Source organism: Hermetia illucens, chromosome 5 (genome assembly GCF_905115235.1).
Source record: "Hermetia illucens chromosome 5, iHerIll2.2.curated.20191125, whole genome shotgun sequence".
Classification (NCBI taxonomy): Eukaryota; Metazoa; Arthropoda; class Insecta; order Diptera; family Stratiomyidae; genus Hermetia; species Hermetia illucens.
In genome coordinates this window covers 43,856,502-43,869,111 of record NC_051853.1, presented here as the reverse complement: position 1 = coordinate 43,869,111, position 12,610 = coordinate 43,856,502, and the positions used below count along the sequence as shown (strand labels likewise).

General features: G+C 43.2%; 1 protein-coding gene across 11 annotated transcripts in view; it reads right to left on the bottom strand.

Annotated features, from left to right (window-relative positions):
* LOC119658317 (fasciclin-1) overlaps positions 1-12,610 on the bottom strand; it is a 385,465-nt gene that overhangs the window by 15,567 nt on the left and 357,288 nt on the right. For 9 of the 11 annotated variants that reach the window (XM_038065651.1, XM_038065642.1, XM_038065644.1 and 6 more), the window contains one exon: positions 835-864. The exons of the other annotated variants lie outside the window; for them this stretch is intronic. In XM_038065651.1, the coding sequence (XP_037921579.1) occupies positions 835-864 (30 nt within the window). The remainder of the gene's footprint in view (positions 1-834; positions 865-12,610) is intronic. 11 annotated transcript variants of the gene reach the window in all.

Below are 12,610 nucleotides of genomic sequence, written 5' to 3'. Positions count from 1 at the left end.
ATACTAAGCTACCAAGGACATTTAATTTAAGTCATATATTCTGTTCATTAGTATCCTGTGGAAAACTCTGCGTGTTGTTCTGGTTCCGCTTAGGACATAATGTATCAAATATTTGCAAGAAGCTTCCGAAAGGGAAGCGCCAATAGGCGCCAATTGGTAGACGAAATTCCAGGAGTTCCACTTGGAAAACAGACCCCGAAATGGAGCAGTCTAAAGTGGGCACTATAGCCAGCTATCCGTAGATGTATGCCTTGGTTTTATAATTATCTTGCAGAAATTGGCGCTGAACCATTTGGCTAAGTAGAAACCGTGAGATCATATAAGAATACGCTCATCTCCTCTATTTATTGTACGTTTTCAATATTTTTCGAGCCTGGTTATGGGTATAAGGTAATGGGGATGTACATAGGGGTATGTACAAAATAATTTCCTTCCGTTATTACTAAAGTTAAACGAAAAAAAATTGAACAACCCAGGACAATTCCCAGTTTTCGATTATTTCCAAAATGAATGGAAAAATGTACGTTGAAAATCTCAATATGGTATTCGGCAAGGGCCGACGTGTGCTGATATTCACCCATGAAAGCACATATATAATGCATATCCATCTTTGGTCCTCACAAAACGAAAGCAAAATATAATATTATATAAAATAACTTTATTTATTCATTGACAGAACACAAAAGAAGAATAAATAATTGTTTATGATTAATATTTTTCAAGAATGCTCTTCATTGCTTTTGGGATCTTTTTTTTCCATTCAATATCTTTTTCATGTGATAAATATTTCATGAATAAACTTTTTTGCTTGTATGAAAATGTAACACAACTCACCCAGCTTGTCAGGATTCATGAAATCGTCGGCTGTACATGTATATGTTTGTAATTTGAATATGAATTATAGACAATTCAGATAGGGAGAAGTCAGTTGAAATGATAATTATGGAAACGATAATGTATTTATACGCACACATAGTCAATGAATGTACAAAATAGAAAATAAAAACTAAGTAGCGTCAAAAAGTGTTGATTATATTTGAATATTTCGGGCAAGTGTCTATGAGAATTGACCAAATATGATATTCATGGAGTCGTATATAAAAGCAGAATCAACCATAGAATGCATCCCTTTGAAACCGGGGAAAGGGTGTCTAATGAATCTTGGATGCTGTTGTGCATAATAATCCATAAATGGTATAACTAGGGATGCATCTTCATGGTGCGATAGCCAAGCTGGTGAAGTGGCGCCCAGTCTTGGATTTGCAGCATTTAAAGTGCAAACACAGTCTCATATTGTGGAGGCCTTGCCTATCGCAGCACCAAATCCAGAGCGAAAAAGATCGATTCAAAAGCTGACCGCATCGGTAGTGCTAAGAGATCTTCTCAGGCACCAATTCTTCCGATGAGACCCACCTGAATTTGAGGTAGACTATTAGTAATTTTGTGAGAAAAAAAAAGGCAAATTTGTTTGGGGGAAATTTACAAGGTAAAGTAATTATAATTGTGAACCCAGCGGTTCAGATAGTGCAATCTGGCACAGGTCATATGTATTTGTATTTGGATATTCGCATTGTTGACACAAGGTCAGATTTCAGACCTCAAAATCCTGGACGGAGATTTCAGACTTTTGATTATGACAACGATTAAAATGCTATCCTAGAGTTCGAGTCCTGCCAGTGGTCAGTTACGTCCACGTAGTTTAACGTGAGTTCTCGTCATTCAGACCTAACCCCACACACGGAATGAGTTTGTGATCACATTCAGAGCCCTGCTGTGACAAGCAACAACGGTGCCAGTCTAATAATGAGCGTATGGTTCGGCATCCATACTGGTGGATGGAAGACATACCTAAATATCTACCGAATTGTAAGCCCAACTTCACGCTTGAGGTCCGAAGATCTTTGTCCGAGATTTGGATGTAACCACAACCCCCATGAAACTCCCATTAGGAGGCCAACCGCAAATAACCGGGCGACATGACCCTGCAATTCTCCTGACATATATGTATGGGTACCCCGGTTCCCATGGTACCAGGTAACACAACAGGTAAGGTTTCGTGACTGTGGTCGATGGCACTCTGAAATACCATCCAATAGGATAACGCATTGAATCGGTGTATTGGTCCAGACCGGACTACAAACAACCACCTCCCCGACCGCAATCTCTATTTCCTCGCCCATCCTATGTCGAATATAATGCTCACCACCAGAGCTCCGCCGCTCAAAATTGCTCGTAATTCTGTTAAATTCAATTTCCAGAAAGCCAACTTTGACGGTCTAAACTCATTCCCAGCGTCAGTCAAGTGGGATAATATATTATCAACCTTTATGTGAGATTAAACTTTTGAGACCTTTTACAATATCCTGTCCGATCTCCTCTCCTGTTACGTCTCTTCTTCTCCTACTTGTCTTCGTGCTTACCCAACTTGGCTTACAACGGAGATCCTTATTAAGATCCGAATAAAACGTACTTTGCGGAAGAAATTTTGGACTTTAAAGAATCACACTGACACTGTGAAGTCGATGATTAAATAGCGCATAAGAGGTACTTATTGAGCGTCGAGGCCACCCTTGGCCGTGGTAACTTGAAACCGTTTTGGTCCCACATTCGCCATTCCCGCAACCCCACCCAATATTTCCCAGCCTCCAACAATTTTGCTAATTCCACTGTCAACTCCCCACAACAATCATGCGACCTTCTTTGTTCTTACTTCTCTTCCGTGTTTATTGCCTCAACCGCTGCGCCCTCTATGCCACTTCTTGATCCAGACTGCTCTGAATCTTTCGATATTCCAATTTCTCCATTGGCGTCCAGGTGTCCTAACCTCTTGCCTATTAACTGTAAACAACACATTTTCCTCCCTCTGTGTATTATATTCAACAAAAGTTTAGAAGAGTATTACTTTCCTCATCTTTGGAAAGAGGCCCTTATCTTTCCTATCCTTACGAGCGATAATTCTTCACTAGCTGGAAACTACCGTCCCATCTCTCTTCATTCGTCTTGTTCCAAAACCCCCTCGAGAGATATGCGCATTTCGATCATCTTATTGTAAAAGAACAACATGGTTTCGTAAAACACCGATCTACTGCTTCAAACCTTTTGGTCTTTGCCAACTTGATTGTTAAATGTCTTAATTCACTACAGGACGACACGCTATTTATATCGATTTCGCCAAAGCCTTTCATACTGTTGACCACAATGTCCCCTCTCCCTCCCCCGCCACAATCATCTCTTTGCTTTCCTAATATCTTTCATACCGTTCCTGCATAGTTTCTTTTCATCGACACTCATCCCCTTCTCTTCCGCTCTGGTGTTCCCCAAGGTTCGATTCTTGGCCTTCTATTTCTGTTTTTTATCAATGACCTCCCTTTCATCCTTACCCGTCCATTATTACTGTACGCTGGCGACCTTAAATTATTTGCTTGTTTCGACTCCGCTGAATTGCACTCTCTTGCACTCTCTTGCAGTCCAATCTTGACTCTTTGGTCCGTTGATGCTCGGTTAACAAGCTGGCTCCGAATGTCAACAAATGCCTCTGGATGCGCAATCACTTAAACCCGTCCCACCACTATTGACCTCCGTTCAAGACCTAGGTTCTATGACAAACTTCGTTTCAGTTCCCACTTCATTAACATCATCAATCGAGCTTCCAAAATGTCTGATTTTATCAATTCCTTAACACTTTTCAACTCCCTTATCAGAAACATCCTTTAATATTGCTGTGTAGTCTGGTCCCTCTTCCTCAACCGTGATTGTTGCGCTTTGGAAGCTGTACAACGTAAATTCAACCGGGCTCTTTTCTTCAAAAAGAACCTTCCCGGGTGGACTATCCATCACGGCTCTGCACTCTCAGTCTCATTTTCCTGCAGCAACGCCGCGTCTTCCTTGATATGTGTACCCTTTTCAAATTCTATAATTGCCTGATGGACTGCTCTGCCAACTCCGATATTACTTTTGGGATTATCATAGTGAACCCAGTTTTCGTCCCTAGTCACGATACAGTGTAGAAATCACTTTCGTCGTTGCCTTTGAAGCAGCTGATCAGAGCAAACAAACGCCGTTCCACGTCCCTCGGCTTCACCTCGTAGGACATCCAATTTACTTGCTTCTGAACCATTCCTAAAGTTTTGAGGTACTTGGATAAAACCAGACATTTTGGAAGCTCGAATGATGATGTCAATGAAGTGGGAATCAAAACGAAATTCGTCATAGAAGATTACACCTAAGTTTTGAACAGAGGTCAGCAGTGTCCGCCAAGAGAGTAGGGAAAGGATATTGGGGAGGGGGGGGATTTAAGTGCCAGCTTGTTAACTGAATACCAACCGACCAAAGAGTCAAGGTTGAACTGTAAACAGAGGCAAATAATTTAAGGCCGTCAGGGTACAGTAAACATGATCCGGTAAGGATGAAGGGGAGGTCATTGATAAAAAACAGGAATAGGAGGGGGTCAACAATGGAATTTTGGGGAACACCAGAGGAGGTAAAGAAGGAACGGGATGAGTGTCCATGAAAAGAAACTTTGCAGGAACGGTATGGAAGGTAGAAGGAAAGCCAAAAGATGATTGAGGGTGTGGGGGGGTTGACTAGAGAGAGTGTGGAGAGGAGAACATTGTGGCCAACAGTATCAAAGGCTTTAGCGAAATTAGTATAAATAGCGTGTGCCTCCTCTCGTAAATTAAGGGATTTAGCAACGAAGATGGTAAAGACCAAAAGGATTGAAGCAGTAGATCGGTGTTTCACGAAACCATGCTGTTTTTTCACAATAAGGTGACTGAAATGCGTGATCAGCCAGTCGTAGATGTATCTGTTTGGTTTTGGAACAAGACCAAAGAAGAGAGATGGACGGTAGTTCACAGCTAGTGAAGCATCACTGCTCTTGAGGATACGGATGATATAAGCCTTTTTCCAAGGATGAGGAAAGTAGTAGAGAGGAAAATGTGTTGTTTACAGTTAACAAGAAAGGGGTAAGAAGGCCTATCGAGACCAGGTTCGACATTGGTGTCAAGGGTATCAATGAGGGGCTCAACTAAGGAACGCGTGAGGATAGGGATGACAAGAGATTCGGAGCATTCTGAATCAAGAAGGAGCGTAGAAGGCGCAGCAGTTGAGGCAGTAAACACGGACGAGAAGTAAGAACAAAGAAGGTCGCAGGATTGTTGTGGGGAGTTGGCAGTGGAATCAGAAAAGTTGATAGAGGACAGGAAAGATTGGGTGGGGTTACGGAAATGGCGAGTGTGGAACCAAAACGGCTTAGTTATTGCGGACAAGGGCGGCCACGGTGCTCAAAAAATACCTCTTATGCGCTATCTTTAATGATTGACTTCACAGTGGAGCGCATAGCCTTGAAATGAGCAAGGTGGGTTTCATTCTTTGAAGTCCGAAACTTCTTCCGCAAAACACGTTTCAGGCGGATCTTAGTAAGGATCACCGTTGCGAACCAAATTGGGTAAGCACGAAGACAAGTAGGAGAGGAAGAGATAGGAGAGGAGATCAGACAGGACATTATAAAAGGTTCCAAGAGCTTGATCACATGTAGAGGTTGATAATATATGATCCTAGTTGATCACACGTAAAGGTTGATAATATATGATCCCAGTTGATTGACGCTACGGGTGAGTTTAGACCGTCAAAGTTGGCTTTCCGGAAGTTGAATTTAACAGAATTACGCGCAGTTTTGAGCGGGCGGGCTCTGGTGGTGAGCGTTATTTTTGACATAGGGGGATGGGCGAGGAAATAGGTGGCGCTCGGGAAAGTTGGAAAAGAAGGGATGGAGAGTGTGGGCAAGAAGTCTTTGGAGGTGTTGCAATTCAGAGCAGAACAACTGTTTATAAAGGAAGAGAACAGAAGGCAAGAGTGGAAGAGGATGTTGGAAACAATAGGAAGGCTAGGACCACTAGGCCAATTGATCATGGGGAGGTTAAAATCTCCGTTGATCTCTAATTGCAATTAGGATTCCACCACCAGTGGACCAGTCTGGGCAGCAGACGGTGCAGTCGACTAAGAAGCAGCTGCGGGTAGAGCAGCGAGAAGCGTGTGAGGCATCTAAATCAGGGCTTGCTCGTCGTCATTGCTTCCAGCTGCAATAGAAGTAGATCCAGGATCATTATTAGTTGTCACCCGACCAGGTTCGCAAGGAATATTGTCCGTGAGCAATTCCAGTCGATGACGAATGGAGGTTAGCATGTCCGAGTGTTGATGGAGAAGGTGGATTGCATTTGAAAGCGACACATTACGATAGTTATTGCAACAATAAGAAATGTTAGATGCAAAGGTACAACCGAGGATATGGAAGAAATTTTTTTCATATCGAGAAACGTTGGGTGTCAACTAGGGTTCGGTTTAACTGTGAAAAATGCAGCAAACCACATGACAAGATAGGATATAGCGTAGGCTGTGATGGTTTCAACGATGAAACGGGTGCACTAGCGGTTAAAAAGCAAACACTGGATGCAATTAAACCGGGCCAGCCAGTAATAACTAATGCGACCAGAAGAGCAGTTAATGAGTGAACCGTCTTGTCAGGCATAGAAGAACGGTGGCGTCGTGGGGAGAGTGCAAAAAGAATATCGTTTTGCGGAAATATTGTTTCACAAAAAGCCTTACAAAACTGAACCAGAAAAATTGTGCACCAGTTGTGCCCCAGATATATTTTTCGAAGAAAGGGGACAGAGGAAGATTGGCTGCAGCCAGCAAGTGACCCAATTTTACGATCGTTCTAGATAGAATTCATATGGATTGCTCATTTAACGCGAAAAGGAGCTCTTGAAGCACCCGGCACCTGCATCATTATTAAAAGACAAAGAAGCATTTCGACATACTACAAAGCAAATCTTTTTTTCCTCCATTAATAACAAGAAGACAACTTACATCCTTAGCGTGAAAAAAAATCTGAATTTTTCCAGCCTTGCACGGTTTCTTTGGGGCCTCATTACATTCAATGGAATTTCAAAGTCCCCAACAAAGACGCATTCATCATTGGCGTACCAAGGTAGAACGTAAAAGGAGTAGTTTGTCATTTTCTCAGGAGGCATGAATTATCAGGCACTTACATCAGACGTAAACCCCACTAGATTTGCAAAGCACTTTGAAACATTATCAATGGTGAGAAACTCCCAATCGTTTTCGCAACCAGAGCCCTAGAACCACAAGAATGAAATCGATCTCTCTCGTGGAATAGCTCCCGGACAATTAACCATTGGCTCCAATTTTTCACGAGAATGCAAAACTCCCAAAAATGACTACAGGCAAAGTCCAGAGGGATAAGTAGTAGAGGATTCACTTTAAGCAAGTGGTATCTACATTGATTTCTCGATAATCGACTGTTCACCCTGAAAGCTATAGAACTTGAAGGCATAGCTAGGATATATATACCACCACGACAATTAAAAGAGGAAGAATGGATATGTGCTGGGATAACTATCGATTCTTTGGCAGGCTGCACTGGGAAGCTTTGAAACCAAGATTCCGCGGTGGCTTGAAAGATGTGTTATATGGATCCCTTAAATCTGATTCGACAGCGCATGTAAAGTCCTTCAGAGAATTTCGAGCATTTTTTGAGGGAATACAAAAAAATTTTGACAGGCAAAACTGACTGAAATGCTTCGCCGAAGATTTAACTACGCAAGGGCCGATCCGCAACTTTCCAACTGTGGTTCGAACGCAGTAAACTTTGAAGATGCGATTGACAGTCTTCTGTCATGTTTGGAGTTCCTCGACATAGGCTCAGGAAACGGAATACTCCTGTGAAAATGAGTGGGAATCAGAAAATTGTTGACAGTCTAGACGTATCATGTGGGAATTAGGCTGAGTTGCGACATCGTTTTGGAGCCTGTCTGGATGCGGCACATATACCGTCCCCGGAACACCATTTGGATGCTAGGTGAATCCAAGTAAAATTGGATTGTGTGATCGTCGTCGACATAACAAAAGTGAAGACAATATAAAACTACGGCAAATTAGGACGACCAGCTAGCGAACTTTTTAGGTCAGAGTTTTTGAGTTGACGTTGTATAATACTTTACTTGAGGTAGAATTGTCAACTCTACTATTAACTGTCAATTCTGGCTAGCTGACCCACTCATAACATACGAGCCTATATGAGGCCACAGTCTGATAGATACCGGAGGCATTATAAATAGTGTGGTTTGGACTTGACGAGATAGGTTATTAATGGGGTACAATATGCCTGGGAGGTATTATAATACATACCTATTTATGGATAGCAGGCAGAGTGACATTGCGTTTCATGATCGGAGTGGATTCTCATTCTCTCTATAGCTCAAAGCTTGTATTTTGGTGCTGATGGTTCTTTCTTTATGTTTATTAGTAAATGTTGAAAGTGTCAACCAGAAGCATTAGCCGGCAGAGTTTGATGATACCGTTGGTTATTTTTCCTCGTCTGAGACTGTATAAACTTTACAAGATACGTTAATGGTACTGGAAATTATTGAGGAATAGCACGGGTTTTCGTCGATTTTGGTAGCATTCGGTCAAGTGCACTTTTGTTTGAGGCCCGTGCGATGAATAGTTTTAATCCAAAGGAAGCTCCTTGCCCGTATATTAATGGCATTTGTTCTAATTACCTGGAGTCTAAATTGATGACACGTTTAGATCTGAAGGCTGGCAGGTATCGTTTAATGAAATGTCTAAGTATGAGACTGTTCCTACGGCTCTCGGGCCACCACTTCATCGTTCGTTACCACGCCAGAAGCCAGAAGCCATTCCAGCTAACTTACTGATTAATGTAGAGAACTTCGAGCAATGTTCAAGCTAAAGATTAAACACTAAATATAAAAAGAACATAAATCTCAGGTTTTCTTATTAATAGGGTTGTACCGATCTTGAGAAGGGGTGTGCGATTTCTGAGTAAGGAAAATCGTAAAGGAACTATGGATGCCTTGGAACGTATGGATGGCACCAATAGACAGAGCCAACTATATTTCCCATTTTGCACCGCCCACAGATATGCTTAAAAAGAACCATTTGCTTTGCTGATTTGAGGAAACAGTTTCAAGTTCCAAGGCTCTGAAAACAAGTATCTTTTCGCCACTATGAGGCAAACACCGAGATGGAAGATGAAGTTCCAATAGCGAACATGTCAAAGAAATTTACTCAGGTTTAATGAAATCGTGATGTAACCGAGCGAAAAGATTCAACCGCGGCGGTGGCAATGCAAGCATTTCGAGGGTATGTTAGTTCTATAGTAAACTCCGCCATGCTATTAACATAGTATGCTGGTCCCAAGCCCAGGTAAAGGAGGAGGGTTTGAGGCAACGTACTCTGTACTATCCTCAGTAAAACTAAAACAAAAATAAAATGCTGAGATCAGGGAAAGAGATAAATAGAGTATAGTTGGAGTTATTCTACTATGCTAAATCCTACCTGATCTCTCTTGGTGACAGGCCCCGCGACAGGTCGACCAAGAAAATGCATAGAATGTCGTTACAAACATGATGATCGGATTAAGTCACAGGCCTCGGAGAAATGCTAGGGCGTCCACCTCAGTCGACGCGGCAGGACGGGCCCCGGTCCTGTCGAGAAATGGGCAAGGGTTCTTGACGCATGGACGGCGTCAGGACGTAAGCAAGTTAGTCCGCACACAACGAACAAAACAAATACGTGTCTGCACGCTAAATGTTGGTACCCTAACTGGAAAGACCGAGGAACTCGCAAGAGCCCTTCGGAAAAGGTGCATTGACATCTGCGCTCTGCAAGAAACCCGATGGTCTGGTTCCAAAAGCTGCGACATTGAACGCGAACGCGGTAAAAATGGCTACAAACTTCTCTATTTTGGGGTTCGGAGCGCGCAATGAAGGTGGCGAGCGTATAATCGATTTTGCGGACACCCATGACCTTGTACTTATGAATACATGGTTCATCAAACGATTGTCTCATCTTCCCACATTTTATAGTGGGAACAATAAAACGCAAATCGACTATATTCTCATAAGACGCCAACATTTTACCACTGTCACTGATTGCAAAGTCGTTCCCTATGAGACCATCGCACCTCAACATCGGCCGTTGATTGCCGTCTTGCGAATTAAGCCACCGATAAAACGGCGTGAGGAACGCACTGGCCCGCCGCGCATTAAATGATGGCGATTTGGTGAGAAGAAAGAAGAAACGGTCTCACTCATACGATTGCCAACCATTACGAATGTGGAAGAATCATGGAACCAAATGAAAGACACGATCCACAAAGCGGCCTCTGCAACCCTCGGGGTCACCAAGCCGGGTAAGCGGTACATCAACCGAGATACTTGGCTTTGGAATGATGATGTTGAAATGAAGGTCCGTGAAAAGAAACGCCTCTACCACAAATTTCTCGACGATAAAACGCCTGCTAATTGGCAAATTTATAAGAATGCCCACCGGGAAGCAAAAAAAGCGGTCGCTGTCACCCGAGCGAACCATTTCAAAAATCTTTACGATAAACTGGACACTCGGGATGGCGAGAGAGATCTGTATCGACTTGCTAAAAGCCGTGATGAACGCACACAGGATATCGAACACTTCTGTTGCGTTAATGACAAGAACGGTACTTTGCTTACTGATCGTCGAGCCGCGACGGATAGATGGCGAGAATACTTCGAGCAGATTTCAACTGAAGAATTTGCTCATCCTCCACTTCCACCATCATTGCCGACATTTGGAGCAGTTCCACCAGTCAGCGCAACTGAAGTCGAGGAGGCAATAAAACAAATGAAATCGGGGAAAGCAACAGGACCCGACGACATCGCATCAGAGCTGGGACCCAACACTGTGGCTCAGTGAATTCTTTAACCGGGTTATTCAGGAAGGAAGAACACCATCTGACTGGCAAGAAAGTACCACTGTTCCAATATGGAAAAAGAAAGGTAGCCCAGCAGAATGTTCAAATTACCGTCCGATCCGGTTACTTTCCCATACCATGAAGATTTTTGAACGCATTCTTGACAACCGTATTCGCCGGATTTGTCAAGAACTGCGGAACTACTGACGCAATACACGCTGCGCGGTTACTTATGGAGAAACACCGTGAGAAGCATCGCCCTCTTTACATTGCCTTTCTGGATCTAGAGAAAGCGTTTGACCGTGTACCACACGAACTCATCTGGTATGCTTTACGACAACACTTCGTGCCAGAAGAACTCGTACGCTGGGTTCAATTGCTCTACCACGATCCGAACAGTAAAGTTCGAAGTATGGCGGGTGTATCAAAACCGCTTCGTGTCTCTGTTGGAGTTCATCAAGGAAGTGCCCTCTCACCACTCCTCTTTGTCCTTGTTATGGACACCGTCACACGGGATATCCAACGTCCAGCGCCCTACACACTGCTTTATGTAGATGATGTTTTCCTAGCATCTGATAGCAAAAATGATCTCGTGCAACTTGTTCAAAAATGGAATGATCGCCTCATACAACACGGTCTCAGATGGAATTTAAACAAAACTGAATTTTTGACGACCGATCCCCATGAAACAGGCACAATCACTGTCAGCGGCAGTGATCTGCCCAGAACTGAGCGATTTAAATACCTCGGGTCAACGCTATCAGCCAATGGAGAGCTGCGTTATGAAATTGCTTCACGCATTAACGCAACCTGGATGAAGTGGCGTTCCACAACTGGTGTCCTTTGTGATCGACGTATCAACGAACGTCTCAAATCTAAAATTTACCGCAATGTCGTCCGTCCAGTCGCTCTCTATGGTTCTGAGTGTTGGCCGACCATAAAAGACAATGAACGACGTCTTGCGGTAATGGAGACGAAGATGCTACGTTGGACTAGTGGCGTCACACGTTTAGATCACGTCCGAAATGAGGATATCCGCGATCGTTATGGGGTTGCACCGATCGTGGAAAAGTTGCGAGAGAGGCGTCTTCGATGGTATGGTCACGCAACTCGTGCTAAGGAGAATTCACTTGCCAAGATTGGTCTGAACATCGAAGTCGATGGTAAACGACCAAAAGGCAGACCTAAACAACGGTGGCTTGATACGCTGGATGGGGATTTGAAAGCCTCGAATGCCTGATCTGGGTGCAATAGATCAGGCATTCGATAGAGCCAAATGGCGAAGCCGATCACGACGAGCCGACCCCGCTTGTGAACGGGACAAAGGCTGAAGAAAAAGAAAAGTTAGTTCTATAGTAGCGACAGATCAACTGCTCTCAAATCACGGATGAAATCGGAGCTTAAACTCCTCGCTCATTGTCATACATGCAAAGGCTCACAACATCTTGTAATGGAGTTTCTGTCTTCTGTCTTTCTTGTATTTGTCAACAGAGGAGGATATTTTGGGAGGAATTAAGGATACTACAAGTCTGAAGTTAAATTGTTTATATCTTCAATATGCGGGCATCAGTAACTAATGCATCATATCAGGGACGGACTGTTATAGAAACGATCCAATTTTTTTTCTGTGCACACGAGGTGTCCCCTTTGGTAAAACTAATGGAGACTACAACTAAGGTTTTATTAACGTAAGATGGTTGGTTGCCATAAGTATCCAGGCAAACAGTTTTGGACAAAGAACCCTTCGAAAGCTTGATTGACAGAGTGCAGGTTTCTGCTCTGGATACCTCTACATTGACCAAATTAGTACCTTGGAACAGTAAGGGAAGTTAAGAC